The sequence below is a fragment of the Osmerus eperlanus genome, chromosome 9 (assembly GCF_963692335.1).
Source record: "Osmerus eperlanus chromosome 9, fOsmEpe2.1, whole genome shotgun sequence".
NCBI lineage: Eukaryota > Metazoa > Chordata > Actinopteri > Osmeriformes > Osmeridae > Osmerus > Osmerus eperlanus.
Window position 1 is genome coordinate 4,460,898 of NC_085026.1, and position 27,121 is coordinate 4,488,018.

The 27,121-nt window shown below is 52.8% G+C and overlaps 1 protein-coding gene across 2 annotated transcripts; it reads left to right on the forward strand.

Annotated features, from left to right (window-relative positions):
• On the forward strand, positions 1-26,509 carry pcnx1 (pecanex 1). 2 transcript variants are annotated; one of them, XM_062468857.1, is made up of 36 exons: positions 1-336; positions 1,572-1,786; positions 2,832-2,937; positions 3,425-3,461; positions 4,936-5,004; positions 5,119-6,858; positions 8,666-8,795; positions 12,054-12,364; positions 12,689-12,782; positions 12,891-12,948; positions 13,190-13,401; positions 14,189-14,342; positions 14,462-14,494; positions 15,277-15,448; positions 16,108-16,218; positions 16,284-16,375; positions 16,719-16,828; positions 17,050-17,155; positions 17,286-17,378; positions 17,471-17,621; positions 17,789-17,930; positions 18,384-18,561; positions 18,927-19,035; positions 19,186-19,315; positions 19,414-19,472; positions 19,615-19,830; positions 19,951-20,204; positions 20,311-20,541; positions 20,701-20,801; positions 21,737-21,887; positions 22,069-22,299; positions 23,097-23,371; positions 23,850-24,031; positions 24,200-24,612; positions 24,809-24,949; positions 25,301-26,509. In XM_062468857.1, the coding sequence occupies exons 1-36, from the start codon at positions 184-186 to the stop codon at positions 25,439-25,441; spliced, it is 7,101 nt and encodes a 2,366-aa protein (XP_062324841.1). In that variant the 5' UTR covers positions 1-183; the 3' UTR covers positions 25,442-26,509. The 2 variants fall into 2 exon arrangements, with proteins under 2 accessions (XP_062324841.1, XP_062324842.1); XM_062468858.1 differs by having other exon boundaries at positions 12,171-12,364.
• The last annotated feature ends 612 nt before the right edge of the window (positions 26,510-27,121 follow it).

The following is a 27,121-nucleotide window of genomic DNA, read 5'->3' on the forward strand; positions in this document are numbered from 1 at the left end:
GACTTTTGACTGGAGGACCAAGAACAGTGCCCCAGCTGGCTAGCTGCAGAGAAGATGGCTGCAGTGGGGATGTTCAGGCCAGTGTCTGAAAACAGTGCACTGTTTGTCATGTTTCACGACGGCTAGCGTTCGTGTCACCCCTTTTATTTTGTCATTTCTTCAAGGATACGAAGGGGATAAAACATGGGGTCTCAAACACTTCAGATCCTCAGACAGGGGGTCTGGGCTTCAATCACAGGCGGATGGTATTACGACCCCCATCAAAATACATTTGTCAATGCTTTGCACCTCTACATCTGGCTTTTCCTGTTATGTTTTCCCTTTACGCTTTACATGGTAAGAAACTGTTTCTCTTCTTTGTTCGTGGAACCGTTTGGTTGTGGGATGCTGTCCCATATTATGAATACAACTCGACCCTCTACTACAGTACCGTTAGCATACCGATAACGTAGTAGCACGTAGTATTGCTAGCTAGCTAGTCTGGTTGACATAGACTGGTACAGTGTTTGGATAGCTAGTTAGCCATCAGCTAAGAGGTTCTTTTGTTTGGAATATGCATATTTCAAGTAAATAAACGCAGAGATTTGTATGTGTGGATACAAGACAAAGTCGCGCAACGATGCACATTCTGCTCAGTCTAATTTTACAGTTTTTGTTATTGTTGTTTGTGCTGTCACGTATACCTAGATCCTATATTATAATTATAAATGCAAACGAAATAGCTTGCTAGCAAATTGACTGGCTGTCATTTTCATAATAGAACTGGGCCAGTTTATTCACTGCATGTTGGAATAAAACTATTTACTTGCATGAACGCATCAAAGTGATTTTCCCAAACAGAAATCACATTGTCTGTAATTTTAATCTCAGAATTAAAACAAAGATAAACATAAAGATGGACTCGACTAATTTTAGTCCCCCCATAAAACTAAAAATAATGCAACTACAACGAAACATGGTTCCAGGAATGACCTAAACCCTAATGTTAGTTTGTACAAACTCGTCCAGATGGACCCCTGCCACTACATAGCAATAAAAATGTTCATCTTGACAGTGAGCAATGAGCTACTAGTGTATGGCAATGTGAATGTGATTTTGAAACTGCTGTCAATGTCAGCTATTTACATATATATGTTAAAGCTTACGGTGAAAGTATAACAGATTTTTATCTTTGGGGTTAACTCAAACCCAAATGTCCTATCAACATGAATGTTTCTAGTTGACTTTGCTTTGGTTTGCCAGAGTTAGCAGAGACACCAGTTCTATTTCAGGAGAGGAAGTTACCAAATGGCCAGCCTCGTAGTATATATTTAGTAGAAATGTTTGAGCAGCTAATAATAACAGAACATACATGCATCTCCATTGTACTTAAAACAAGTTCTAAAACAGATGTTAATGTCAAGATGAGGTTGCTTACTCAATAACCCCCAGTACGGTATTATGAATAAGCAGATTAATTGAATTAAATACCTGCTAGTCATTTAATGGCATCATTATCATTGGACAGTTTAATTGCAATGTTAAAAGCTGTTCCTTTTTTAATCCGACGCCTGACATGTGTTTCTTTCTAGGCCTTGCCCCCTACAATGGTGATTGTAGGGATCTACTGTGGTGTGATTGCGGCCATGTTTCTGCTGCTGAAGACGGTGAACTACCGCCTCCACCATGCCCTGGATGAGGGGGAGGTGGTGGAGCACCGGGCCAAGGAGACGCAGGGCGGCAGAGCCAGCACAGAAGGGGGCAACGACGGAAGTGCCACACGCCAAGAGGACAGCAACGGCCCAGGGTAAGGGTCAAAGGTTATCCGGATAAGGATTGCCTTAATTGTATCATTACTTTCGTGAAGGCTGTTGTGTGCTGAAAAGTGCAATCCATCAGGCTGGAAAAGGGCTGCAGAGTGGGGAAAAATGCAAAACAAGTCTGTTTTAATTTTGTGAGGTGGGTGATGTCATCCAGACCACTGAGGTCGTTTCCTCTAGATTTGTCAGGACCATGAGGCCAAGGTTCTGATGGTGTGGTGAGTTAACAGACACGCAGTGCAGATGAACAGCCTCCTGACCTCAGGACAGAGTGTCGTTGTGACGCGGGGGAAACGGCTCTCATGGTGCTGGAATGAAAACCCCAGAGGTTCTTTTGTTTTTTACTGCCTGTGAAAAAGTGACTCATTGGCACATTCCTGAAGGAGTACAGAGCAGGATGCTGAGAAAAGGGAAAACCTTGGAGAACTATGAGATCCTTCAACCGCAGGGTTTACAAAAGACAAGCCAACTCGCATGAATGAGGCTGTGTTTTTAAAGCCACCCACACGTTCCCCTTCTTCCAGACCTTCAGTAACGCTCTGTTCAAACTCAGGATGTCTGGTGCCTCTGTGTAATAGTTTCACACGCTCTCTTATGAAACACTTTCATCAATCCGAAAAGTTGTCGTTTTTGGCCTGTGGTTTGTTCTTGCATACCGATTGGTGAAATGAGCACAGCTAGGCTATATATAGCCGCTAGAATGTGTTGTCCTGTTTTATATTCTTAACTACTCCCATTTAATTACAGCAATATATTGCCATGTTAGGTTACATAATTTGTAGCATCATTACTTCAGGGGAGCCTGTAATCATGGTCGAGTACATTGTTGTACTGGCAGGTAACTAATGAGACTGTGTGTGTGTGTGTGTGTGTGTGTGCGTGCATTGCGTACGTGCGTCCATTTGTGTATGTCCGTGTCCATGCATGCATGCATTCATGTATGTGTGTGTACTTGCGTGTGTGTGTGTGTGTGTGTGTGTGTGTGTGTGTGTGTGTGTGTGTGTGTGTGTGTGTGTGTGTGTGTGTGTACAGTGACCCTGGTGGGGGTATTGAGATGGCAGACTTCATCAGACAGGAGACACCACCAGTGGACTGCAGCTCCAGAAACTCTTACACTGGGATGGACTCCAGCCACCAGGTCAGTTGGGGCGGGGCCTTAACTGGCAGGAAACACTATTAACCAGGTGGGCAGAGGGACCCAGGGGCCCTGAGAGGGCATTGAAACATATAAATAGTTAACTTCAACTTGATTCTTATTATCTGGGCTACTGATGGGTACATTATTACCCCTCAGAATCAAAGTGAGGATTAATATCCTAGGTACTTATTTTTAACCCTGGAGCCCCCTCACCTCCCTCCTGAGTGCTTTGTCCTTGAGTCACTCATCAGCCTGTTATCTCCCATCTGCTCTGTCGTGCCTCTAAGGCACTTCACACTGGGATCAAGGGTCAGAGTGGGGGGTATTGATAAAAGATCGGTTTATTTTTGTCTGCTGCTGTCTCAGCTGTGGTTTATGCTTGATTCTGACACTGGCCGTCTTCACAGTGGCACCTGTGCAGGGGTTAGTTGTCATTGAGGCAAGTGTGTTCTGACGTCGCTGCTCCTTTCTGCCTCTCTTCATTCAGATCACTTCTAACCATGGAGGAACGACCACAGCCAAAGGTAACCCCCCCCACTGTGTTGCTCCTTACCTGGAATACCAGATGTGTTTGCAGCATTCACACTCAATCCATGCAACTTCTCTGAGGTTTTAGGTTGGTTATCAGTGCTCATCTGCAGGCAACTATGAAGTCCTTTGAGACTTTGCTTGTAATAAAGTCTATACTCATAAGATTGTATTTGAACGTTTTGACCAACAAGCAAGCAGAGATTCTTACTGGGAGGGACCTGAGGCTCTCAGTTCTTCCTTAGTCAGTCTGGTCTTCACTCCTCCCCTCCCGGTGACCCTGTGGTGCGTTCGTGTTGACGATGCATCACAGACCGCTGCTGTGCTCGCTCTGCAGGGGGATGTGGTCTGACTCAGCACCACCCTCACCTCCAGTCACACCAAGATGTGGCAGCTCTATAAACAGCAAGGTGCTGGCTTTGCAAAGACAACGTTCTTTGCATAAAAAAAACGAAGCACCGGCAGGGGAGTCGGCCTCACTCTAGTGTACTTTTATTGAGGTAGAGGGAGACAATGTAGAACGAGGGAGAGGGGAGGGGAGAAAGAGGGAGGGATGGAGATCAGGACGAGATGGAATGGGGGAGAGGTGGAGGGAACACGTATACAGTTGCTCTTCCAGCCCGTTGGTGTGTGGAAGCGAGGCGACTCACAGGGTCAGTTATTCAGCAGGTCCTCCCAGAGCCATTCTAATTAGCCAGCCAGTGACAGGAAGAGGGCTGAAGTGGGATGAGGACTCAAGTGTGGCTGAGCTCATTAATCTGCTCCTCCGGAGGGCTGGCATCTACTCACACTTTGAACTCAGGGCTAGCTACTGAAGGCTAGTTATAGTACACAGGGCTATCTACTCAGGGGTAGCTAAAGTATAATGGTGAATGGACTGCATTTATATAGCACTTTTTTTGTACCATAGCGGCACCCAAAGCGCTTTACATATTTGCCTCTCATTCACACACACTCACTCACTGACAGTGGCAGAGCGGCCATGCAAGGGGCAGGCCTGCCCTTCAGGAGCAACTTGGGGTTCAGTGTCTTGCTCAAGGACTAGCAACCAAGGGCTAGCTACAGTTCACAGAGCTAGCAACTCAGGGATACCTTCACTGGCCTAACTACAGTACACAGGGCTAGCTACATACAGTTATCTACACAGATCTCGCTACTCAGGGCTAGCTACACAGGGCTAGCTACACAGGGCTAGCTACACAGGGCTACCTTTCAAAAGACCTTTCTACATCTCCAGTTCTTAACTCATCGCAGTGGTACAGTTTAAAGAGTGTCCAAAGAGCTTTTGAGAGGAGGGAGGTAAGGAGGCTAACCGTGCTGGGAGTTTGGGAGTGTGTGTGCGCCTCTCTCTGTATTTTTGTGTATGTGTCTATATTTGTCTATGAGTTGGGGGTTGTCTAGAAAGAGAGGGTGTGACATGGATGAATAAGAGATGAAAACTGCCATCTCTTCATCCCTCTGTCTCTGCAGGAGGAGAGGTGGGTAAGACCTCAGATGACATCAGCTTGACTCTGATTCAGAGCTGTAGCCAGGATCATGGTGAGATCTCCACCTGCCCTAACCACCTGGTCTACACAATAAAACATGAGGTTTTTATAGCAGCAATACTTCACTCACTGCGTCCTCCTTCCTGTTTTCTCTCCCTCTCTGTAGACTTGATGTCAGACCCAAAGATGTACTGCCTTGTCTCCAACGACTCGTTTGCCTCCATGCAGCCCTCTACCTCCCTGGGCCCTCCAGAACTGTCGAGGGACCCCTCGGATCTCTGCAGCTCCACCACACACCATTTCAGCCAATCCCTTTCCACTTCCTGCGACACAGATCCGAGTGCCCGAGGGCCCATGCCCTCCCAGTCTTTCAGGAAGGAGCCTCGTTCGCGGGGCCTGCCGCGGACCTCCAGCTCGGCCGGCTCGGCCTTCCCTGACCCCTCCCTCCCGGACTTCAGTCTGTACCCCCCGCCCCGGAGGGGGGGCCTGGACCCCGTGTGTGAGCTGGAGGCCGCCAGGCCCCCCAGGACGGGACCGGGGGAAAGGGCAAGGGAGGGGGCAGAGAGACCCTACCAGCAGGACCACGCCGTGGCCTCCACCTCAGGGACAGAGTGCTACAGACACCAGGACCCCCGGCGCCTGGCGCGCTCAGCCTCCAGGGAGGCCGGGGAGAGGGCCTCAGGGCTGTATCAGGGGGAGGCGGGTGGAGGAGGCCGGGGGGGAGGTAGGGGCGGGGAGCGCAGCGCGGACAGCCTGCGTAGCCTGAGCACACGCAGCAGCGGCTCCACAGAGAGCTACTGCAGCGGGACGGACCGAGACACCAACAGCACGGTCAGCAGCTTCCACAGCGAGCAGACCAGCTCCACCCACGTGGAGAGCCTGCTGTCGCTGTCAGGGGACGAGCACGGGCGGGAGCGCAGGGCGGAGCGAGGGGCGGAGCGTGGGGCGGAGCGCGGGGCGGAGCCTCCCCTCTCAGCTGCGGGCAGGACGTCCAGCCTGGGCAGCAGCAGCAGCTCCAGATGCCTGCCTGGTCTGCCCTCCAGAGAGGCCAATAAAAACCCTCACGCCAACGAGCTGACCGCCAAGCAACCCGCCCAGGCGGCGCCCCCCGCCGCCCCGGACACCGCCGAGCCCGCAGCCGCCCAGGAGGAGCCTGGCGCCCGGACCAGCGCTGACGGCTCACCCTGTGGCTCGGGCAGGGAGCGGGAGAAGGATGACGTGCGACCCAAATCAGCCAATCTGGTCCAGCGGACCTCCTCCGCGGCAGCCGGGCGCAGCAGCGGGCGGCGGCGGACGGGCAAGAAGCGAGCGAGCAGCTTCGACGCCAGCCGCCACCGGGACTACATGTCCCTGCGTGGCATCGCAAAGCCCCGCAGCACCGTGTTCGCCGGGGGCGGGGAGGAGGACTCGAGCGACCAGAGCGAGCTGAGCTGTGCCTCCAGCCTGCACTCCGCCCACCACCTCAGCACAGACAGCTCCTCCAGCAACACCTCGCACTCATGCCACTCCCCTGACGGACGCTACCGCACCCTCCGAGCCAAGCACGCCGCCTCCTCGGCCAAGACTGTGGCGGGGGCCGAGGGGGGCGGGCGGGCCGGGGGGAAGCGGCGGGCCTCTCGTCGCACCCCCAGCACGGGCAGTGCCAAAACGCATGCCAGAGTGCTGAGTCTAGATAGCGGCACGGCGGCCTGCCTTAATGACCCCCACCGCCTGGGGGCGCCGGCCGGGGCCCGCCCTCTCACCACCTCCAAGTCGGACCTGGAGGCTAAAGAGGGGGAGGTTCTGGACGCGGCGTCCCTGTTGGGACGGGCCTCCCAGCTGGAGTCCGTGACGCGCTCTAGAAACAGTCTGCCCAATCAGATAGCATTCTCCGAGCCTCAGGACGCCACGGCTGTCTCCTCACGGGGTAGGTACTGACCAGCCTGGGGCCAAACACCCCGCCACCCAAACACTGTAACTCGCCGTCACTGAAACACTGTAGCTGAAACACTGTAACACCCAGACATTGAAACACTCAAAAACTGAAACACTTGTTCACTGAAACACTGTATCTCACAGGCAGTGTACAGGGGAACACCCTATTCTTTCTGTCAGTGTTCAACACTAACTTAACTAACTTAAGTTCACAAAATGCCCCCCCCCCTTCCCTTCTTTTGGTTCAGAGCTGAATGATCTTCGGCTGCATAAAATAAACCTCCAGTTAGGAGATGAACCACAGCACATCTTTTATAGAGTCAGTGGGAACATTTGAACACATTATATTGGGGGATAGGGATAGAGCTTAGTGGTTAGAACATTAGGGTTATAGCTATAGGAGTATAGCTCAGTGGTTAGAGCATTTGAAAGCATATTTACTTATCACTTATCACACATTACCCTTCATCACTTTGGATGAAGGCTACTGCTAAATGAATACATTATAATTATTACCTTCTTTTTCCTTAGTACCCAAGGCCTCATTAAAGCTGTGGTTTAACTATATAATTACCATATCACCTTTGGTAATGATGTCGAACCTGTTAGAGGCAGTGGTAGTATTAAACTAGGTACCATCGTGAAAGATGGTAGTACGATGAGTTTCCAGCCCTATAATGATGCCTGAGGCTCAGGCGGTGAGTAGGCCCCAAGATTGGTCTATTGTTGCCTTTGTGTGAGCCTGGACGGAAGACCCAGTGTCAGTGGAGTTACCATGGAGAGACCCAGTGTCAGTGGAGTTACCATGGAGAGCAACAACAGAGCTCCTCATGTGAGTCTCTAGCAGAAAGACTGGACCGTGTCTCCTTTGTACCAAAGTTAGAAACACTGGATCTTCTCTGTAGACTGTATTTCTCTCTCCCCCCAGGTTAGAAACAGCATCTCTACTGTAGACTGTTTCTCTCTCCCTCCAAGTTAGAAACAGCATCTCTACTATAGACTGTTTCTCTCTCCCTCCAAGTTAGAAACAGCATCTCTACTATAGACTGTTTCTCTCTCCCTCCAGGTTAGAAACAGCATCTCTACTATAGACTGTTTCTCTCTCCCTCCAGGTTAGAAACAGCATCTCCTCTGTAGCATCTGTTCCTTCTACATTCTAAGTAACTTAATAACAGCTTCGTTGGGCGTTTGTTTCTCCTTCCACACAGTGTGTTTGCTGTCCTCGGTGCGTGGGCTACTGTTTATGATGCAGCTGTTGACTGATAGTCACTGGTGGATGCCTTGTGTTGGCTGTATGAGTCAGGGTGTCTGGGTCACCCTGGCTGTGTTGCTAGCATACTGTACAACGCTGGTGTCGTGGAAGCTTTCCCATGACTGGCTGGCATGGGAGGATAGTCAGGGTGTTTCATATTTCCGTCCCGATGTGACTTTTGCCGAAGCGGATTTATGAATCCCAGGGGCCGTCTGTGTGGGAGGGGTCACGTTGTGCAAGGGAAACTCCTGAACTTTGGCTGGGACGGTGTTCTGAAATCTGATCATGTGTTCTAATCACAGCTTCTGTCTGAAGTTCAGATGTTGTAAAAGTTGTTGTTGTGGCCATGATGCTGGTTATAGATATTGTGCGTGTGCTGGATATGTGTAGATATACACACCTATATAGCGCCCCCTGTTGGCTTGCAGGGGCATCTCAGCCTCTGCCTGTCCTACTAGTCGGGAGCGTGGTAGTGAGGAAACCATACTGACACATATCTCCCCTCTCTCTGTCTCTCTGTCTCTCTTTGTCTCTCTCTCTGTCTCAGCCCCAGGGAGCGAGGAGGCGGTCACGTTCCGCCGCGAGCGCAGCACGTTCCGGCGGCAGGCGGTGCGTCGACGCCACAACGCAGGAAGTAACCCCACGCCCCCCGCCTCCCTCATCGGATCTCCTCTCAGGTAAGCTGGGGCTAGGACTGAGGCTCGGGCTGGGTGTGGGCTTAGGCCTGGGGGCAGGGAGTGGAGCTGAGGTTCGGCCTGGGGACTGTTGCTCTGGCTGGGGCTGGGGCTCGGCCTGTGCATGGGCCAGGAACCCTGTCTGGGTCCTAGGTGTTGGTGAGGAGCATGCCAGCTTCCTCTCCTCCTGCTCCTCCATGTCCATCCTCCATGTCCATCCTCCCTGCCCATCCTCCCTGCCCATCCTCCCTGCCCATCCTCCCTGCCCATCCTCCCTGCCCATCCTCCCTGTCCATCCTCCCTGCCCATCCTCCCTGCCCATCCTCCATGTCCATCCTCCATGTCCATTCTCCCTGTCCATCCTCCCTGTCCATCCTCCCTGCCCATCCTCCCTGCCCATCCTCCCTGCCCATCCTCCCTGTCCATCCTCCCTGCCCATCCTCCCTGCCCATCCTCCATGTCCATCCTCCCTGCCCATCCTCCCTGTCCATCCTCCCTGCCCATCCTCCATGTCCATCCTCCATGTCCATCCTCCCTGCCCATCCTCCCTGCCCATCCTCCCTGCCCATCCTCCCTGCCCATCCTCCCTGTCCATCCTCCCTGCCCATCCTCCCTGCCCATCCTCCATGCCCATCCTCCATGTCCATCCTCCCTGCCCATCCTCCCTGTCCATCCTCCATGTCCATCCTCCCTGCCCATCCTCCATGCCCATCCTCCCTGTCCATCCTCCCTGTCCATCCTCCATGCCCATCCTCCATGTCCATCCTCCCTGCCCATCCTCCCTGCCCATCCTCCATGCCCATCCTCCCTGTCCATCCTCCCTGTCCATCCTCCCTGTCCATCCTCCATGCCCATCCTCCATGCCCATCCTCCATGCCCATCCTCCCTGCCCATCTTCCATGCCCATCTTCCCTGTCCATCCTCCATGTCCATCCTCCATGTCCATCCTCCATGTCCATCCTCCCTGCCCATCCTCCCTGCCCATCCACCATGTCCATCCTCCCTGCCCATCCTCCCTGCCCATCCTCCATCCTCCATGTCCATCCTCCATGCCCATCCTCCCTGCCCATCCTCCCTGTCCATCCTCCATGCCCATCCTCCATGCCCATCCTCCCTGCCCATCCTCCATGCCCATCCTCCCTGTCCATCCTCCATGTCCATCCTATCTGTCCATCCTCCCTGTCCATCCTCCCTGCCCATCCTCCCTGTCCATCCTCCCTGCCCATCCTCCATGCCCATCCTCCCTGCCCATCCTCCCTGCCCATCCTCCCTGTCCATCCTCCCTGCCCATCCTCCATGCCCATCCTCCCTGTCCATCCTCCCTGCCCATCCTCCCTGTCCATCCTCCATGCCCATCCTCCATGCCCATCCTCCATGCCCATCCTCCATGCCCATCCTCCATGCCCATCCTCCCTGCCCATCCTCCATGCCCATCCTCCCTGTCCATCCTCCATGTCCATCCTCCCTGTCCATCCTCCATGTCCATCCTCCATGCCCATCCTCCCTGTCCATCCTCCCTGCCCATCCTCCCTGTCCATCCTCCATGCCCATCCTCCATGCCCATCCTCCATGCCCATCCTCCATGCCCATCCTCCCTGCCCATCCTCCATGCCCATCCTCCCTGTCCATCCTCCCTGTCCATCCTCCCTGTCCATCCTCCATGTCCATCCTCCATGCCCATCCTCCCTGCCCATCCTCCATGCCCATCCTCCCTGCCCATCCTCCATGTCCATCCTCCATTCAACCCCTTTATGCCGGGCCCCATTGGACCTCTGCCGTGGAGTGCTGTGTCGTTGCCATGGCACTGCCCTCTCTGTGCTCTGCATCAGCACGTTTTGCACACCTCGTTTCTTCCCACCTCGCTTCCAAACCCAATCCGTTTCCTGTCGTGTTCCCAAGCACGTGAGACCCCTGGCAACCCTGTCGTCACGCTGTAAACACCACATCCCTGTTCAGGACTTTGTTCCCTCGGCTCTCGCTAGTGTGAGTACGATAGTCTCTGTAATAATCGTCCTGAATCCAGCTGCCGTGTCCTTCCCAGTAAACACTCTGGGCGGGGGCGGGGGGGGGCGGGGGGATATCGATCTTCTTCCAAATCCTTGGAGTAAGCTGCCTGCCCCTGAGAAAGTGGCCCCCATAGGAAAATAAACGATAAGCAGTTTGTCCTTTGCGACAAGCGTCCTTAGGTTACCTCGTTGCAGATGGGAGGGGTGTCACTGGCTGTCCTAGTTCCTCTGCATTGTCTGTCATCTTAGTTGTGTAACGATAGAACTATGCTATACTGAACTATGATCCTTGAGTAACAGATGTGCTTTCTGCGTGCATAATTTGTCAGTTTGAACGAAAGCTTCAGCTAAATGACAAAAGGCACTATCATGTAATGTTAGTATACTGTTTCCTGGAGGGTTAGGTCAGCAGATGTATACCTAGTTGTCCTCTAGTCTGCCTAGATGTCCTAGACTAGTCCTGCAACACACCCTGGTTGTTTTCTCCTGCTGAATTGGAGTTATTCCTTCCCAGAAAACTCTCTCCTCTTTTTGCCCCCTTCCTCATGACAAGGTCACATTTCCAAAAAGCTGAGCCGCAGAAATGCTAAGCAAGGAGATCCAAGTCTGCCAATAAGGGGTCAATAAGCTTGCAAAATGTAAAACCAGTTTCCAGTTTCCACCAATCCCCAGCCAATATCAAACCCATTGCCCGTCCTGCCCTTCTTCTCAGCCCTCGGCAGTCCCCCCCCCCCCCCCCCCCCCACCGCAGGACCGTACGCAGTGTAACCCAGCACCCCCGGGGTCCGGTCTCCCGGTGTGCAACGTGAGCAGGCTCTTCCTCCCTGCTCCGCGTGTGCGTGTGGGACTCCTGCTTCTCTTCTCAGGTTCCCGGTCCTCTCTTCCTCAACCGTTTCTCTCTTAACAGGGTTTAGTGTTGTGTTCCTTTTCTGGGATTCTTACCCTTATCTCTCTCTCTCTCTCTCTCTTACATGTCTGTTTGTCTGTTCGTGTTATACTCACCCGTGTGTGCCCTTTTGCCTATCCCTCCCTCTCCCTCCATCCGTCCCTTTATCTCTATCTCCATCCCTCTCTCTCTCTCTCTCTCTCTCTCTCTCTCTCCCTCCCTTCATACCTCTTTTTTTCTCTCTCCCTCCCTCTATCCAACCATTCATCCCTCTTTCCAAACATCTCTCTCTCTCCGTCTCTCCCCTGCCATTCTGTCCCTCCCTCCCTATCTCTGCATCTTTGACCTGTCTGATTGCCTCTGGACTAGTCTGGACTATCCGTCCCCAGACTCCATCCCGTCGGCTCTTATCGTGTACCAACTCCCCTCTCTCATCTCCGCCCCTCCCCCCACCCCCTTCCCGCTCTCCTCCTCCTCCTCCGCCAGTCTCCAGGAGGCCCTGGGGCAGGCCTCCCAGCCTTCTGCCTCCCAGGTGAAAGGTCAGCCCTCGCGAACGCCGTCCCAGGTGACCGTGCTGAGCGCTAGCGCCTCCCTGCTGGCCAGGAACGGAAGTGCTCACCTGGAGGGCTCCCAGGACAAGGCGTCCACTGTGGGAGCCACCAGCCTGCAGGAGGACTTTGGTAGGGCAGACGAGGGCAAACACCCACACAATATGACTGAACACCTTAAATGAAACCCCTACATGGGGGCACCAAGGGGAATAGGGCACGTGTGGATGTACTAAGTCATCCATGTTTTGTATATATTTGCAATATATATAATGAATTGCTTGTTGCGAAAACGACTGTAAACGTTTGGATGGCGGATTGGATCATTAGGTCTCATTGTTGTCGCCTTGAATAAAAGTGTGTGCTAAATGAGGAACATGTAAATGTGATTAAGCACTGTGTGCGCCTCAGCTGCCTGTAGGCGACCTTGTGAGTGTGTGCCGGCTTGCCTTCCAGGGAAGTTAACCCCCTCTCTGTACGAGGCGGGGGGCTGCGACATGTCCCTGGTCAACTTCGAACCGGCCACCAGACGAGCCTCCAACAACATATGGTGAGTGCCAGGCGAGACACCCAGCGGTACTGACAGAACAGTCCAGCCAGCCAGCTGTCTCAGCCCTCACAGCCTGTCTGTCTGTCTGTCTGTCCGTCTGCTCCTCAGGGACACGGACTCCCACCTCTCCAGCTCTACCTCAGTACGCTTCAACCCCCACGACCTGGTGAGTGCTCCGCCACTGTGTGTGTGTTTATGTATACATGTCTGTGTCTATGTATGTGTGTGCTACCTCTCACACAGGGTCATCTGTCCCTCCCCTAGGCTATGTGTGTGTATGTGACAGTGTGCATTTCTATCATTGCGTGTGCTACCTCGACCTCTCACAGCTGTGCCCCCTCCACACGACGTGTGCGTGTCTCATGGCGTGTGCCACCTCGTCCTCACCCGGCTGTGCGTCCCCCCAGATCCGTCTGAACCGTCTCCTGACCATGGACCCAGAGCTGCTGGAGCAGCAGGACACAGACCTGAGCCCCGAGCTGCAGGACGCCCCGCTGGGCCCCGCCGACCCTGCCGCCGCCGCCCGCAAGGCAAAGCAGTACTACCGCTTCTGGCTGCTGCCCTACCTCTGGGTGGGCCTGCACTTCGACAGGCTCACACTGCTGGCGCTGTTCGACAGGTGAGTCCGGGGCTAGACCAGGTGAGACAGGAGCTAAATCAGGTGAGTCTGGGGCTAGACCAACTAGACCAGGTGAGACAGGAGCTAAATCAGGTGAGTCTGGGGCTAGACCAACTAGACCAGGTGAGACAGGAGCTAAATCAGGTGAGTCTGGGGCTAGACCAGGAAGACCAGGCGAGTCTTAGAGTTAGACCAGGGACCACTAGACCAAGGAGACAGGTCACAGGTGAGAGGCAGACGGGTCACAGGTGAGAGGCAGACGGGTCACAGGTGAGAGGCAGACAGGTCACAGGTGAGAGGCAGACGGGTCACAGGTGAGAGGCAGACGGGTCACAGGTGAGAGGCAGACGGGTCACAGGTGAGAGGCAGACGGGTCACAGGTGAGAGGCAGACAGGTCACAGGTGAGAGGCAGACAGGTCACAGGTGAGAGACAGACAGGTCACAGGTGAGAGGCAGACAGGTCACAGGTGAGAGGCAGACAGGTCACAGGTGAGAGGCAGACAGGTCACAGGTGAGAGGCAGACAGGTCACAGGTGAGAGGCAGACAGGTCACAGGTGAGAGGCAGACAGGTCACAGGTGAGAGGCAGACAGGTCACAGGTGAGAGGGAGAGCTACAGGTCACAGGTGAGAGCCAGACAGGTCACAGGTGAGAGGCAGACAGGTCACAGGTGAGAGGGAGAGCTAGACTGATAGGAGATGACATACCTCTTCTAGAAGCTGTTTCAGATATCAGATATTCTCTCGCTGCTCGTTGTGTGAACGTTATCTCCCTGTTTCTGTGACAGGAACCGCGAGGTTGTTGAGAACGTGCTGGCGGTGCTGTTGGCCATCCTGGTGGCCTTCCTGGGTTCGGTTCTGCTGGTCCACGGCTTCTTCACCGACATCTGGGTCTTTCAGTTCTGCCTTGTCATTGCCAGCTGCCAGTACTCTCTACTGAAGGTGACGAATGACCAGCAGTCGGTCATCCTCTGGGTTTACATCCTGGCTGTCTCCCCCCCCCCCCCAATTGGTGTTTACAATTGTTGGCTGTTAATTAGGTTTTTCTGCTCTTTTCTCAGAGTGTTCAGCCAGACTCCTCCTCACCTCGACATGTGAGTGTCCCCCCCCGTGGTAACAAGTCCTAATATAATGCTGCCAAGATTCATCGTGACCCTCTTAGTCAGGAGGGTTGACTGTGTGGGATGCGGCCCTACTCCCTCCACCCCTCCCTCCACTCGACTCTCCTCCTAGCCGCTCTCCTCTCCTTCCCCCCCTTTCCCCTCCTACTCTGTCCTCCGACTGTGTCTTTTATTAATGAAACTCCAACTCTGCTTCAGGCACTGACTTTAAATAGCCAACAAGGGTTAGACTACAGACCCCCTCTCTGTCTCTCTCTTTATCTCTCTGTCCAACTCTCTTTATCTCTCTATCTCTCTTCCCTCATTCTTCCTCCATCCCCAACTCACATCTGTCTCTCTCTCTATCTGTCGCTCTCTCTGTCTCTCACAGACAGTCCAGACAGTGTTTGGGAAGGGTTTGACATGATTGATGTAACGTGATTGTTGGTGTATAAACGCGCACTGGGAGCGTTTTCGCTCTCACACACACGCCCACCCCGAGGGCGAAACCTGCAGACTGCCTCACACTCGCTTCTTCGCTCTCCCTCTCTTCTCTGTCCCCCCCTTTTCCCTCCTTGCTCTCTCTCTCTCTCTCTCTCTCTCTCTCTCTCTCTCTCTCTCTCTCTCTCTCTCTCTCTCTCTCTCTCTCTCTCTCTCTCTCTCTCTCTCTCTCTCTCTCTCTCTCTCTCTCGCCCTCTCTCTCTCTCTCGCGCGCTCTCAACAACTAACACTTCTACTGGTGCTCATCCCTCCTCTCCCCCTCTCACGGTTCTCAGGGCCACAACCGCATCATAGCGTACAGCCGGCCCGTGTACTTCTGCCTGTGCTGCGGCCTCATCTGGGCTCTCCACTACGGCAGCGAGAGGACCAGCTCCTCCCGCGTCACCCTGTATGGCGTGGCGCTCACCAGCTCCCTGCTGCTGGCCTCCGCCCGCGACATGGTCATAGGTGAGGTCACAGTGCAGAACCCTCAACACCGTCCCCGAGCGCTGCCCCGACGCTAGCCCCAGCGCTACCTCAACGCTAGCCCCAGCGCTACCTCAACACTAACCCCCAACACTAACCTTAACTCCACCACTACCACAAGACGTCCTCAACAAAAGCCCCAACAGTAAACCTTCACCCCAGGCCCTACCTCCTGCTCCAACACTAACTGTAAGGATGAGATCTCTGTCAAGGCAGGCCAAGGATGTACGACAATATAAAAGTGTTGACTCGGTTTTATTAGCTCGACGTCGGATCATGCCACCAATCCACAACAGAGTGGCTAGCATGAGTAAATAACATGTCTCTCCGATGGCAATTATATACATAAGCTGGACAGTACACTACAGACAGATGTAGTAACCACCAAAACATGCCCTTAAACAGTACACATTCCACGAATGATGCACATGGGAAACGGTCCGCAGGTGATGCGGTCATAACTGAGTTTGGAGACCATTATCTACTTATTCGCTCTCCAGAGGTTGTACAGAGTGCATTCCTAGATCTATATGTGTCCTTCCAGCGGCCCACGGAGCGACCTCTTGACCTCACTGAGACACAGGCTTCGTGTATACAGAAAGTCTGCATATCACTAACCCTGGTCTTGTCTCGGTCCACAGTGTTCACTCTCTGCTTTCCTGTGGTGTTCTTCATGGGGCTGCTGCCGCAGGTCAACACCTTCCTCATGTACCTGTTTGAGCAGCTGGACATCCACGTGTTTGGGGGAAACGGTGAGTCCTCTCAGCTGCGGTCTGTCCGACCTGACTATCTGCTGACCTGTCTGTCTGCTCCCCAGCCTCCACCAGTCTCCTGTCAGCGCTCTACAGCGTGCTGCGCAGTGGCGTAACCGTGGCGCTGCTGTACGGCCTTTGCTACGGAGCCCTGAAGGTGACCTCCAACCTCCCACCTGACCAGACATTTCCCATTGTATTCATTTAGCAGGCTCCTTTATCCAGAGAGACATACAAGTAGTGCATGTGGAAGGTACAGCAGAAAATCAAGGATTAGATGTTCTAACAGTTTTCATATTTTGGTGGTTAGTCGGGCAACGGTTTTGGTTTTCAGCCAAGTGCATACTCAAGTTTTTTTTCTTTTTTCATTTAGGTCCATCACTACTTTGTTTTCATGCTCCACAAAGTTAAAATAATTGTGTCTCTGTGGGTTTGCGTGTGACTGTCTGTACTTGCGTGCATGGCTGTGTCCGTGTGTGTGTGTGTGTGTGTCCCTCCAGGAGACATGGGAGCCCCAGCACATCCCGGTGTTGTTCTCGGTGTTCTGCGGCCTCCTGGTGGCCGTCTCCTATCACCTCAGCCGCCAAAGCAGCGACCCCTCCGTCCTCATGTGAGCGCCTGCCCGTTACCGTGGTGATAAGTAGACGTAAACACAACAGCGCTGGTCGGGCCCCTCGAGGGCTGAATCGGAGCTTGTTGCTGAATGTCTCGACATAACGGAACATTCTAGATCAACAGTTGGTGCTGTTCACGGTTGATCCTCTGGGATAAACATGTCCCTGAACACTGTGATAGTCGGTTCTATATTCATGGCCTCTCCTCTCCTCCCAGCTCACTGGTGCAGTCCAAGATTCTCCCCAACCTGAAAGACAAGAACCCGGAAGACCCTCTGTCTGAGGTCCAGGACCCTCTTCCAGAGAAGCTGAAGGCCTCGCTGGTGAGTTGACCATCCGACAGGAGACCTCAGGTCCAGTCTCTAACTCTGATGCTGTGGTCCATCCTCCACCCGCCAGGCCTCCTCCTAACATGTCGTCTCCCCCCCCCCCCGTCTCCCCCCCCCCCAACAGAACGAGCGTCTCCAGTCAGACCTGATTGTGTGTGTGGTCATCGCTGTGCTCTACTTCGCCATCCATGTCAGCACAGTGTTCATAGCTCTGCAGGTAATAATAACACAGTACACTGGCAGACCGCTCAGCGTGGACCTGGTCCCCTGTGGTTCCTGATGGACTGACTGCTCTCTCCCCCCCCCCAGCCTTTCCTCAGCTACGTCCTCTACGGCCTCCTGGGGGCTGTGGGCCTCCTCACTCACTACCTGCTGCCACAGGCCCGCAAGCAGCTGCCCTGGTACTGCTTCTCACACCCCCTGCTCAAAACCAAGGAGTACTACCAGTTCGAGGTCAGGGGTGAGTCTCCCAAGCACACCACGCTTTTCATAAAGTAGAATCTTAGAATGGCATTTCATACTATAGAATCTTGTAAGCATCCTTATCAGGCCAGTGCCTAACCCCTCTCTTCCTCAATCCCTCCCTCTCACCCTCCCTCTCACCCTCCCTCCATCCCTCCCTCCCAGGTGCAGCCCATGTGATGTGGTTTGAGAAGCTGCAGGTGTGGCTGCAGTTCCTGGAGAAGAACGTCCTGTATCCCCTGGTCATCCTGAACGAGCTGAGCGGCAGTGCCCAGGAGCTGGCCAGCCCTCGCAAGCTGGACACTGAGTGAGTCCTGCTGCTGCCCCCTGCTGCTTCCTGTACACCTCACTTCCTGGTTCTAGTGGTATTGCTTTAGTTGTAGTTTTTGATGGCGCCAGTAGTTTAACAGGCATTCAGTCAACCTAAACTGTGTAGAAGCCACAATCTAATGTTGAGTCTTTCATTTATGATGGTATTCAGAACAATTCAGTCCTACATTCAACACAAACACACAAAACATTGAACAGCATTTTCTTTTGCGAGTTCAATTGTTAATTCATGATCTCTTCTAGTTTATTAAACTGATGACTAAATCACGATTAAATCTCATCTCATATTTCTCATTAAATCTCATCTCATATCTCTTATGAACCCTGTACGAACCCTGTGGAAACCTTGTATGAACCCTGTGTTGTCTCGTGAACCCTTTGTGGTCTTGCATAAACCCTGTATGACCCCTGTGTGACCCCCCCCCCCCAGGGTGGGAGCTCTGATGATCACCGTGGCGGGGCTGAAGCTGCTGCGGTCGTCCTACAGCAGCCCCACCTACCAGTACGTGACCGTCCTCTTCACTGTCCTCTTCTTCACCTTCGACTACCGCCACCTCTCCGAGACCCTGCTGCTGGACCTCTTCCTCATGTCTGTCGTCTTCAGCAAGGTCAGAGGTCATGCGTGTCGCGTTAATCCTTCGCCGCTTCCCGAAGGGGGCGGGTTCAAACGCAATCCCCTCTAATTGGCCAAGCTGTTTCCAAGCCGTGTTCACTGTACTGTCATTTACAGGTCATAGACAGGTCACAGGCCTTGTAGACGTCCCAGGTCTTATAGAGGTTCCAGGTCATAGAGAGGTCATGCCGAGGTTCATCCTCCTTCTTCTTGTCTGTGTTCTCTGCGGCTGTAAGAGTTAGCGTCGGCTGTAGCTGTCGGAGTTCATGTTGATGTCCCAGGTCATAGAGAGGTCACAGAGAGGTCACAGGGTCCCACAGAGGGCCCAGTTCTCATGGTCCTTGTTTGTGTCCTCTGCAGCTGTGGGAGCTGTTCTACAAGCTGCGTTTCGTCTACACCTACATCGCTCCCTGGCAGATCACCTGGGGCTCCGCCTTCCACGCCTTCGCCCAGCCCTTCGCCGTGCCTCGTATCCTCGCTCCTCAGAACTCGCTGCAATGCTCTGTGGGTTTTGTCACTGAAAGAGGTTTTAAATGATTCGAAATGGCTTCTGGGGGACTGAGTGTGATGTGTCACGTGTGTGTGACTTGAAGATCCTTGACTCAGCGTCCCGTCCCAGACTCTGCCATGCTGTTCGTTCAGGCCCTGGTGTCAGCGGTGTTCTCCACGCCTCTCAACCCCTTCCTGGGCAGTGCCATCTTCATCACCTCCTACGTCCGCCCTGTCAAGTTCTGGGAGAGAGACTACAAGTACGATCTCCCCGTCTCGTCGCGTGTGCTTCGTTCAGGGGGCGGGTGTCTGTCGGTGTTTCTGATGTGTTCCGATGTGACTGTTTTTGCCGTTTCAGCACCAAGAGAGTCGACCACTCCAACACTCGCCTGGCCTCCCAGCTGGATCGCAACCCAGGTTTGGGGGCAAGATAACCCTCTCAAATCATCGTCCCGGACTGTTAAATGGGTTCCTTTATTCAATCAAACTCCCCCTTTCCAGACGCAATGGTCCCTTTTTATGAAGCTCTCTTCCTTCCTTTCCGCCCTCCTTCCCCCAGGCTCCGACGACAACAACCTGAACTCCATCTTCTACGAGCACCTGACGCGCTCGCTGCAGCACAGCCTGAGCGGGGACCTGCTGCTGGGCCGCTGGGGGAACTACACCACCGGGGACTGCTTCATCCTGGCCTCCGACTACCTCAACGCCCTGGTGCACATCATCGAGACGGGCAACGGCCTGGTCACCTTCCAGCTCCGAGGCCTGGAGTTCAGGGGTGAGCGAGGGAGGGAGGGTTGGTGACTCGGCACTTAATCATTCTCACAGCTCTCTCTGAGTTGAGGTGACGGTGTTTCTCTCTGAGTGGAGGTGACAATGTTTGTCTTGGCCCTGCCAGGTACGTACTGCCAGCAGAGGGAGGTGGAGGCCATCACGGAGGGCGTGGAGGAGGACGAGGCGTGCTGTTGCTGTGAGCCCGGTCACATGCCCCACCTGCTGTCCTTCAACGCGGCCTTCGGCCAGCGCTGGCTGGCCTGGGAGGTCCTGGTCACCAAGTACGTCCTGGAAGGCTACAGCATCACAGACAACAGCGCCGCCTCAATGCTGCAGGTGTTCGACCTGCGACGCATCCTCACCACCTACTACGTCAAGGTGAGTGTTCACTAGTGCACCTGTCACTCCTGTACACCTGTCACACCAGCCGCACCCGTATACCTGTACCTGCATCATCACCACGCTGTTCTTCTCTTGTGCTCAGGGCATCATATACTACGTGCTGGCCTCACCCAGGCTGGAGGACTGGCTGGCCAACGAGAGTGTGAGGGAGGGCCTGCGGGGCTGCGGAGAGCGGAACTACGTGGATCTGGACCCCACCTTCAACCCCAACATCGACGAGGACTACGACCACCGGCTGGCCGGAATCTCCAGGGACAGCTTCTGTGCGGTGTACCTCGCCTGGATCCAGTACTGCAACTCAAGGAGAGCCAAGGTTGGATATCTGGCGCCGCAATACTTTAATATCATCAATCACAGGTGGTTCATCACGTTAGTTGAGGGGGATAAAATGCTTTTTAAGACCTGGAGCTCTCTCACTTTCCTTCTCCCTCTTCTCTCTCCCATCTTGGGCCTTCTCCCCTCGTGTCTCCAGCCGCTGGACAGTGAGAAGGACTCATCTCTGGTGCTGCTGTGCTTCGGTCTCTGTGTGCTGGGCAGGAGGGCCCTGGGAACCGCAGCCCACCACATGTCCAGGTACCCGCACAGCACACACTCCTGTCTCACGCACGCACAGCACACACTCCTGTCTCACGCACGCACAGCACACACTCCTGTCTCACGCACGCACAGCACACACTCCTGTCTCACGCACGCACAGCACACACTCCTGTCTCACGCACGCACAGCACACACTCCTGTCTCACGCACGCACAGCACACACTCCTGTCTCACGCACGCACAGCACACACTCCTGTCTCACGCACGCACAGCACACACTCCTGTCTCACGCACGCACAGCACACACTCCTGTCTCACGCATGCACAGCACACACTCCTGTCTCACGCACGCACAGCACACACTCCTGTCTCACGCACGCACAGCACACACTCCTGTCTCACGCACGCACAGCACACACTCCTGTCTCACGCACGCACAGCACACACTCCTGTCTCACGCACGCACAGCACACACTCCTGTCTCACGCACGCACAGCACACACTCCTGTCTCACGCACGCACAGCACACACTCCTGTATCACGCAAGCACAGCACACACTCCTGTCTCACGCACGCACAGCACACACTCCTGTCTCACGCACGCACAGCACACACTCCTGTCTCACGCACGCACAGCACACACTCCTGTCTCACGCACGCACAGCACACACTCCTGTCTCACGCACGCACGCACAGCACACACCTGTCTCACGCACGCACAGCACACACTCCTGTCTCACGCACGCACGCACAGCACACACTCCTGTCTCACGCATGCACAGCACACACTCCTGTCTCACGCGCACTCACCTGTCAGACAGCAGACACCAGATCATCCCCTCCTCTAAGGAAGTCACTGCATAAAACAACCGTGGTTGTGTTGGTTAGTGTTGTCTTGCGGGTCCATTGTGTAAATGATGCGTTATTTCCCTCGCTTTAGTATCCTCTTCTCTCCCTCTCTCCCCACTCAGTAACTTGGAGTCCTTCCTGTACGGCCTGCATGCGCTCTTCAAGGGAGACTTCCGCATCTCCTCGGTGAGGGACGAGTGGATCTTTGCAGATATGGAACTCCTGAGGAAGGTGGTGGTTCCTGGGATACGCATGTCCCTCAAGCTGCACCAGGTGAGCTCCTCACTTCCACCGCTGGAGAGATGACCCACTTCTGAAGACTTGTCGTTTAGGAGAACCCACTTCTGTGCCCTTGTCCTGGGTTTAAATCCCACTTCTGAATATATATCAAGCCTGATGCATGAAGCCATTCCTCCACCCTTGTCTCCGTGTCTCACCCTCCGGTCTCTCTCAGGATCACTTCACGTCCCCAGACGAGTACGAGGAGCCGGCGGTGTTGTTCCAGGCCATTACTTCCCACCAGCAGAACCTGGTCATCGCCCACGAGGGCGACCCGGCGTGGCGCAGCGCCGTGCTGTCCAACTCGCCCTCGCTGCTGGCGCTGAGACACGTCCTGGACGAGGGCACCAACGAGTACAAGATCATCATGCTTAACAGACGGTTCCTCAGCTTCAGGGTCATCAAGGTGCGCCTCGGAGAGGGGGAGGAGGTGGGACAGGGAGGGGGGAGATGAGGAGGAGGGACAGGGAGAGAGAGATGAACATCCCACATCAAAAGATAAATCCATTTTAAACCTACAGGAGAGGAAGTGAGGGAGAAAGCCAGAGCGAGGAAGAGGGGTGAGAAAGAGACAGTGAGAGAGGTGTAGTTTTCCCCTACAGGAGAGTGAGACCAGCGTGGACAGGAGGCCTGGGGACTGACAGAGAGACCTCTGAGATGGTATGGATGAACAGTGAAGGCAGAGCTAACAGCTAGGTAACAGTTGGGGGGCAGAGCTAACAGCTAGGTAACAGTGATGTGGGCAAAGCTAACAGCTAGGTAACAGTTAGGGGGCAGAGCTAACAGCTAGGTAACAGTTGGGGGGCAGAGCTAACAGCTAGGTAACAGTTAAGAGGGCAGAGTTAACAGCTAGGTAACAGTTGGGGGGCAGAGCTAACAGCTAGGTAACAGTTAGGGGCAGAGCTAACAGCTAGGTAACAGTTGGGGGGCAGAGCTAACAGCTAGGTAACAGTTAAGAGGGCAGAGTTAACAGCTAGGTAACAGTGATGTGGGCAAAGCTAAAAGCTAGGTAACAGTGAGAGGGCAGAACTAACAGCTGGGAAACAGTGAGAGTGCAGAACTAACAGCTAGGTAACAGTGAAGGAAATGAAATAATGGTGTCTGGACTGTTGATTAAGCCGGTGGATCTCAAACTGTTTCAGTATGTTAACCAGCTTGTGTGTGTGTCTGTGCGGGTGTGTGTTTGCACGCGTGTGTGTGTAGGTAAATAAGGAGTGTGTGCGGGGGCTGTGGGCGGGCCAGCAGCAGGAGCTGGTGTTTTTGAGGAACAGGAACCCGGAGCGTGGAAGCATCCAGAACGCCAAGCAGGCGCTGCGGAACATGATCAACTCATCGTGCGACCAGCCCATTGGCTACCCCATCTACGTGTCCCCGCTTACCACCTCCTACTGCAACTCTCACCCCCAGCTGGGACATGTGCTGGGGGGGCCCATCAGCGGCGGAAACATCAGGAACTTCATTGTCAACACCTGGCACAGGTCCGGTTCTCTCCCGATTGGTTTAGCATCTGTGGCTCGACAGAATACCTGTCTACTCCACAGCAATTACATTTGTTTATGAATTTTCATGGAATATATAAACATTATTTATTCTTTTTAATGGGATATAACGATTATTAATATTCATGGAAGACATTGTTTATTAATGTTTATATTGGTGGGCTCCAACTTAAGTTTGGCTTTTTGAAGTCATTAATTGTAATGGAATTGAACAGCAGTTTATTAATGATCACGAAATGTCTGTTCATGTTGATGGAACATAGCTGAAGTTTGTTCATGTTGTAGTGTAATAGTGGTTGTTCATGTTGATGTTGTGTAATAGTGGTTGTTCATGTTGATGTAGTGTAATAGTTGTTGTTCATGTTGATGTAGTGTAATAGTTGTTGTTCATGTTGATGTAGTGTAATAGTGGTTGTTCATGTTGATGTCGTGTAATGGTGGTTTCTTGCCCCGCCAGGCTGCGTAAGGGCTGCGGCGCGGGCTGTAACAGCGGGGGGAACATTGAGGACTCGGACGCAGGGGGCCTGTCATGCGCCAGCGGGAACGGGACGGGGGTGAGTGACTCCCAGCAGAGCTCCATGTCCCAAGGAGGGGGGTCCGGACCGGCCCCTCCCCTGGCCTACCAGCCACACTCCCTGGGTGAGAACTACACGCACACACTCACACAGACACACACTCAACTACACGCTCCTAAACTCCTACACATGCGCACATTACCTGGTTCATGCTGAGTAGCAGGTCTGTGTTCTATCTGAAGTTCTAACAGTGTTAGCTGGGCGATGCTGAGTCTGTGTTAACGTTCGTCAGGCACCAGTCAGAGCTCCCAGTCGGTGCAGTCTGGCCTGGTGCGCCAGTCCCCAGCCCGCGCCTCCGTGGCCAGCCAGTCGTCCTCCTACCGCTACAGCAGCAGCCGCCACTCGTCGCTCCGCACCTCCGCCACGGGCCTGGAGCCCTGCCGGCGCTCCTCCACCAGCCAGCTGTCCCTGCGCACGCTGCCCACCTCCCTGCAGCTGCGCCTGGGCCCCGGCCCCGACCCTGCCGGGCCCTCCGCCTCTCTCTCCAGCCACAGCATCCCGCCCTGCAAGCGCCACACCCTGGTGGGTCTGCTGGGGAGCGACGGGCTGGGCACCGCCGTGGGAGACCCCCTCAGCCAGCACCCCCACCAGCACAACCCCACCCTCTCCTCTGTGCGCAGGGAGGATATCTCCTATAGGGTGCAGGTTAGGAAACCTGGCTCTTCTGATCATCTCCCATTTCACATTTTATAAAAAATATATCATTCACACCATCCATTTACTATCTCAGAGCACTAAGATTTTATATCGAATAACCTTAAGTAATATTCCAGTTATTCCATAATGATTTACACCAGCAGTTTTTGACAGCTAATGTGGACCTGTGTGCCGTTCGTCCCAGATCATGGACGTGAACCAGGTTCTGGAGAACATCAACCTGTCGAAGCGTAAGGAGCTGCAGTGGCCTGACGAGACTGTGAGGCTGAGGGCAGGGAGGACCTGCTGGAGGGACTGGAGCCCCCTGGAGGGCATGGAGGGACATGTGAGTATACGGAACCTTCACTTAACACCAGCATGGCTCTCTCTGGCTTCTTTTCTTGCTCATTCAGCGAAGGCCACACGTACACATTGTTTGTATCCCGTCATACGTGTGTGTTTCTCTTTCCACGTTTCTGTCCTTTTTTTCCGGTCTTTTGCACTCTCATTTGAGGTTTTTGTACTCTCGTTTTTCTTCTCTCACTCCTTGACTCCATATATCTTTCTTTCTCTTCATATCTGTTTATCATCATGTCTGCCTTCTGCTTGGCTCACCCGCCCTGACCTAACTTGTCTGTCTTTCTCTCGCTCTCTCTCCCTCTTCCCTTCTATCTGGCTCACCCTGCCTGTGCCGCAGGTTATTCACCGGTGGGTGCCTTGCAGCCGGGAGCCAGCCGGCCGCTCCCATATCGACAAGACCATCCTGCTGGTCCAGGTGGAAGACAAGCTGGTGCCCATCATTGAGACTGGGGTCATAGAGCTGGGAGCAGAGGTGTGACTCACCACATCCTCCAGATTGGAAACTTATCCAGGGCTGCTGGCTGGGAGCAGGACAGCGCCACCTGCAGGCCAGCAGGAAACGGGAGGAGTCCCCCCCTCCTCGTTTCCTGTTTTCAGAGGGGGACAGGAAGCCAGGGAAAAGTGCAAGTAGAGGCAGTCACTCATGAAAAGACACACTCGTTCTACATCTGTCTGCCTTGCTCTCCGTGTCTCGCACAATGCTGCATGACAGCTTATCCTTTTAGGTTGAGCATTGCTACTGGTCAATATTCTTTTCTATGCATTTCTTTTTATCATGTTGACAGATGAACACAGGCATGTGTACACACAGACTTGCAAAATGTTTAATCAAACTCATAACAGGTTTGATGCCTGATCATGACAGATCTGAGTGTAAACTGCAAAGATTTTTCTGAGTTTTGTTGTTGTTTTGTCTTGAATTAACTTGCCAAAAAAACCTGGCATTGAGTAATGACCACGGTTCCACATTATGCGAAAGCATTTTCTTTGCTGCCAAGACTTCAGAGGATCTGATAGTGTTGTTCAGGACGTGCTGCTGCTCAACACGTTCACTCTCATTGTCATTCCTGTTTGTTTAGTTTGGAAATTGCAAGAGTATTTTGCTAAAGAGAAAAAAACTTGCACTATGATTTTTGTATTTTATTTTACAGTGACGCACTACAATCTTGAGGTAATATCACATTTTATTTATTACAAACTCTGAATGGCCATGGTTACCAATGCCTTTGGAATGAATAAATGCAGTCAATCATTCTGTTATTCAGCCATTTTTGTTTGATTATTTTATGTTTGATAAACTTGAAAAAAAAATTTACCACATATGATTATATATATATATGATTATATATTATGTCAATGTACAAAAGATTTTGTTTTGAATATTTATTACTGTGAACATGGTATTTACATTTTGTTACATCTTTTTTCATTTATGGGACAAACGTTTAATGTATCAAGGACCATCGGTTGAAAACAGGACACCGAACTTTTGACTTTCCCTATTTAACTTAATTCTTTTCTATATGGAGAAATAAAGACAGCATTTTATTCATCGCTGTTGTTTTTTGTTCACTCTGTCATTTCCAAACTAACTGGAATTTGTATCTCTACATGATTCATTGCGTAAAGCTTGAGGGCTTTTCTTATCAATTACAGTTACTGTACAAACATGGTCATGAGAAAGTCCCTGTGCCACAGTCAGCGATTTATCTGCTGAGCAGGTGTATGTTTTGAACAATCATTAAGAAAGTCACATGATATACATCATGTATATCATGTGATATAATTTTTTTTATTTATTTAATATACCAGTATACCAGTTACGAGATACAGCGCCTTTATGTCATGTGACTTTCTTAATGATTGTTCAAAACATACGCCTGCTCGCTGCTAAAAAGTTAATAACACAAAAGATTTAATTTGAAATAGGCCTACATGTACTGTTATTTGTTATTGTCGGTAGATACAAATATTCAAAAGGCCCGTTTCAAGGACACGACACTGGCCTTATTAAAAGGCATGTTTGAAATGTTGAATTGAAGCTTTGTTACTGTCTACAAATGGTTGTATGGGCACCAGTAATCTATTCCAGAGAACAAAACATTTTGGTGGTAAAGCACATGACCAGGCATCATGTGTTTTGTCCAGTCATGTCCCG

Excerpts from the sequence above, each read along its gene's own strand:
- pcnx1 (XM_062468857.1), top strand. The coding sequence starts at position 184 with ATGGGGTCTCAAACACTTCAGATCCTCAGACAGGGGGTCTGGGCTTCA. Across the intron at positions 16,376-16,718 it reads TTTGCTACGGAGCCCTGAAG|GAGACATGGGAGCCCCAGCA; the intron begins GTGACCTCCAAC and ends GTGTCCCTCCAG. Across the intron at positions 24,613-24,808 it reads ATATCTCCTATAGGGTGCAG|ATCATGGACGTGAACCAGGT; the intron begins GTTAGGAAACCT and ends CGTTCGTCCCAG.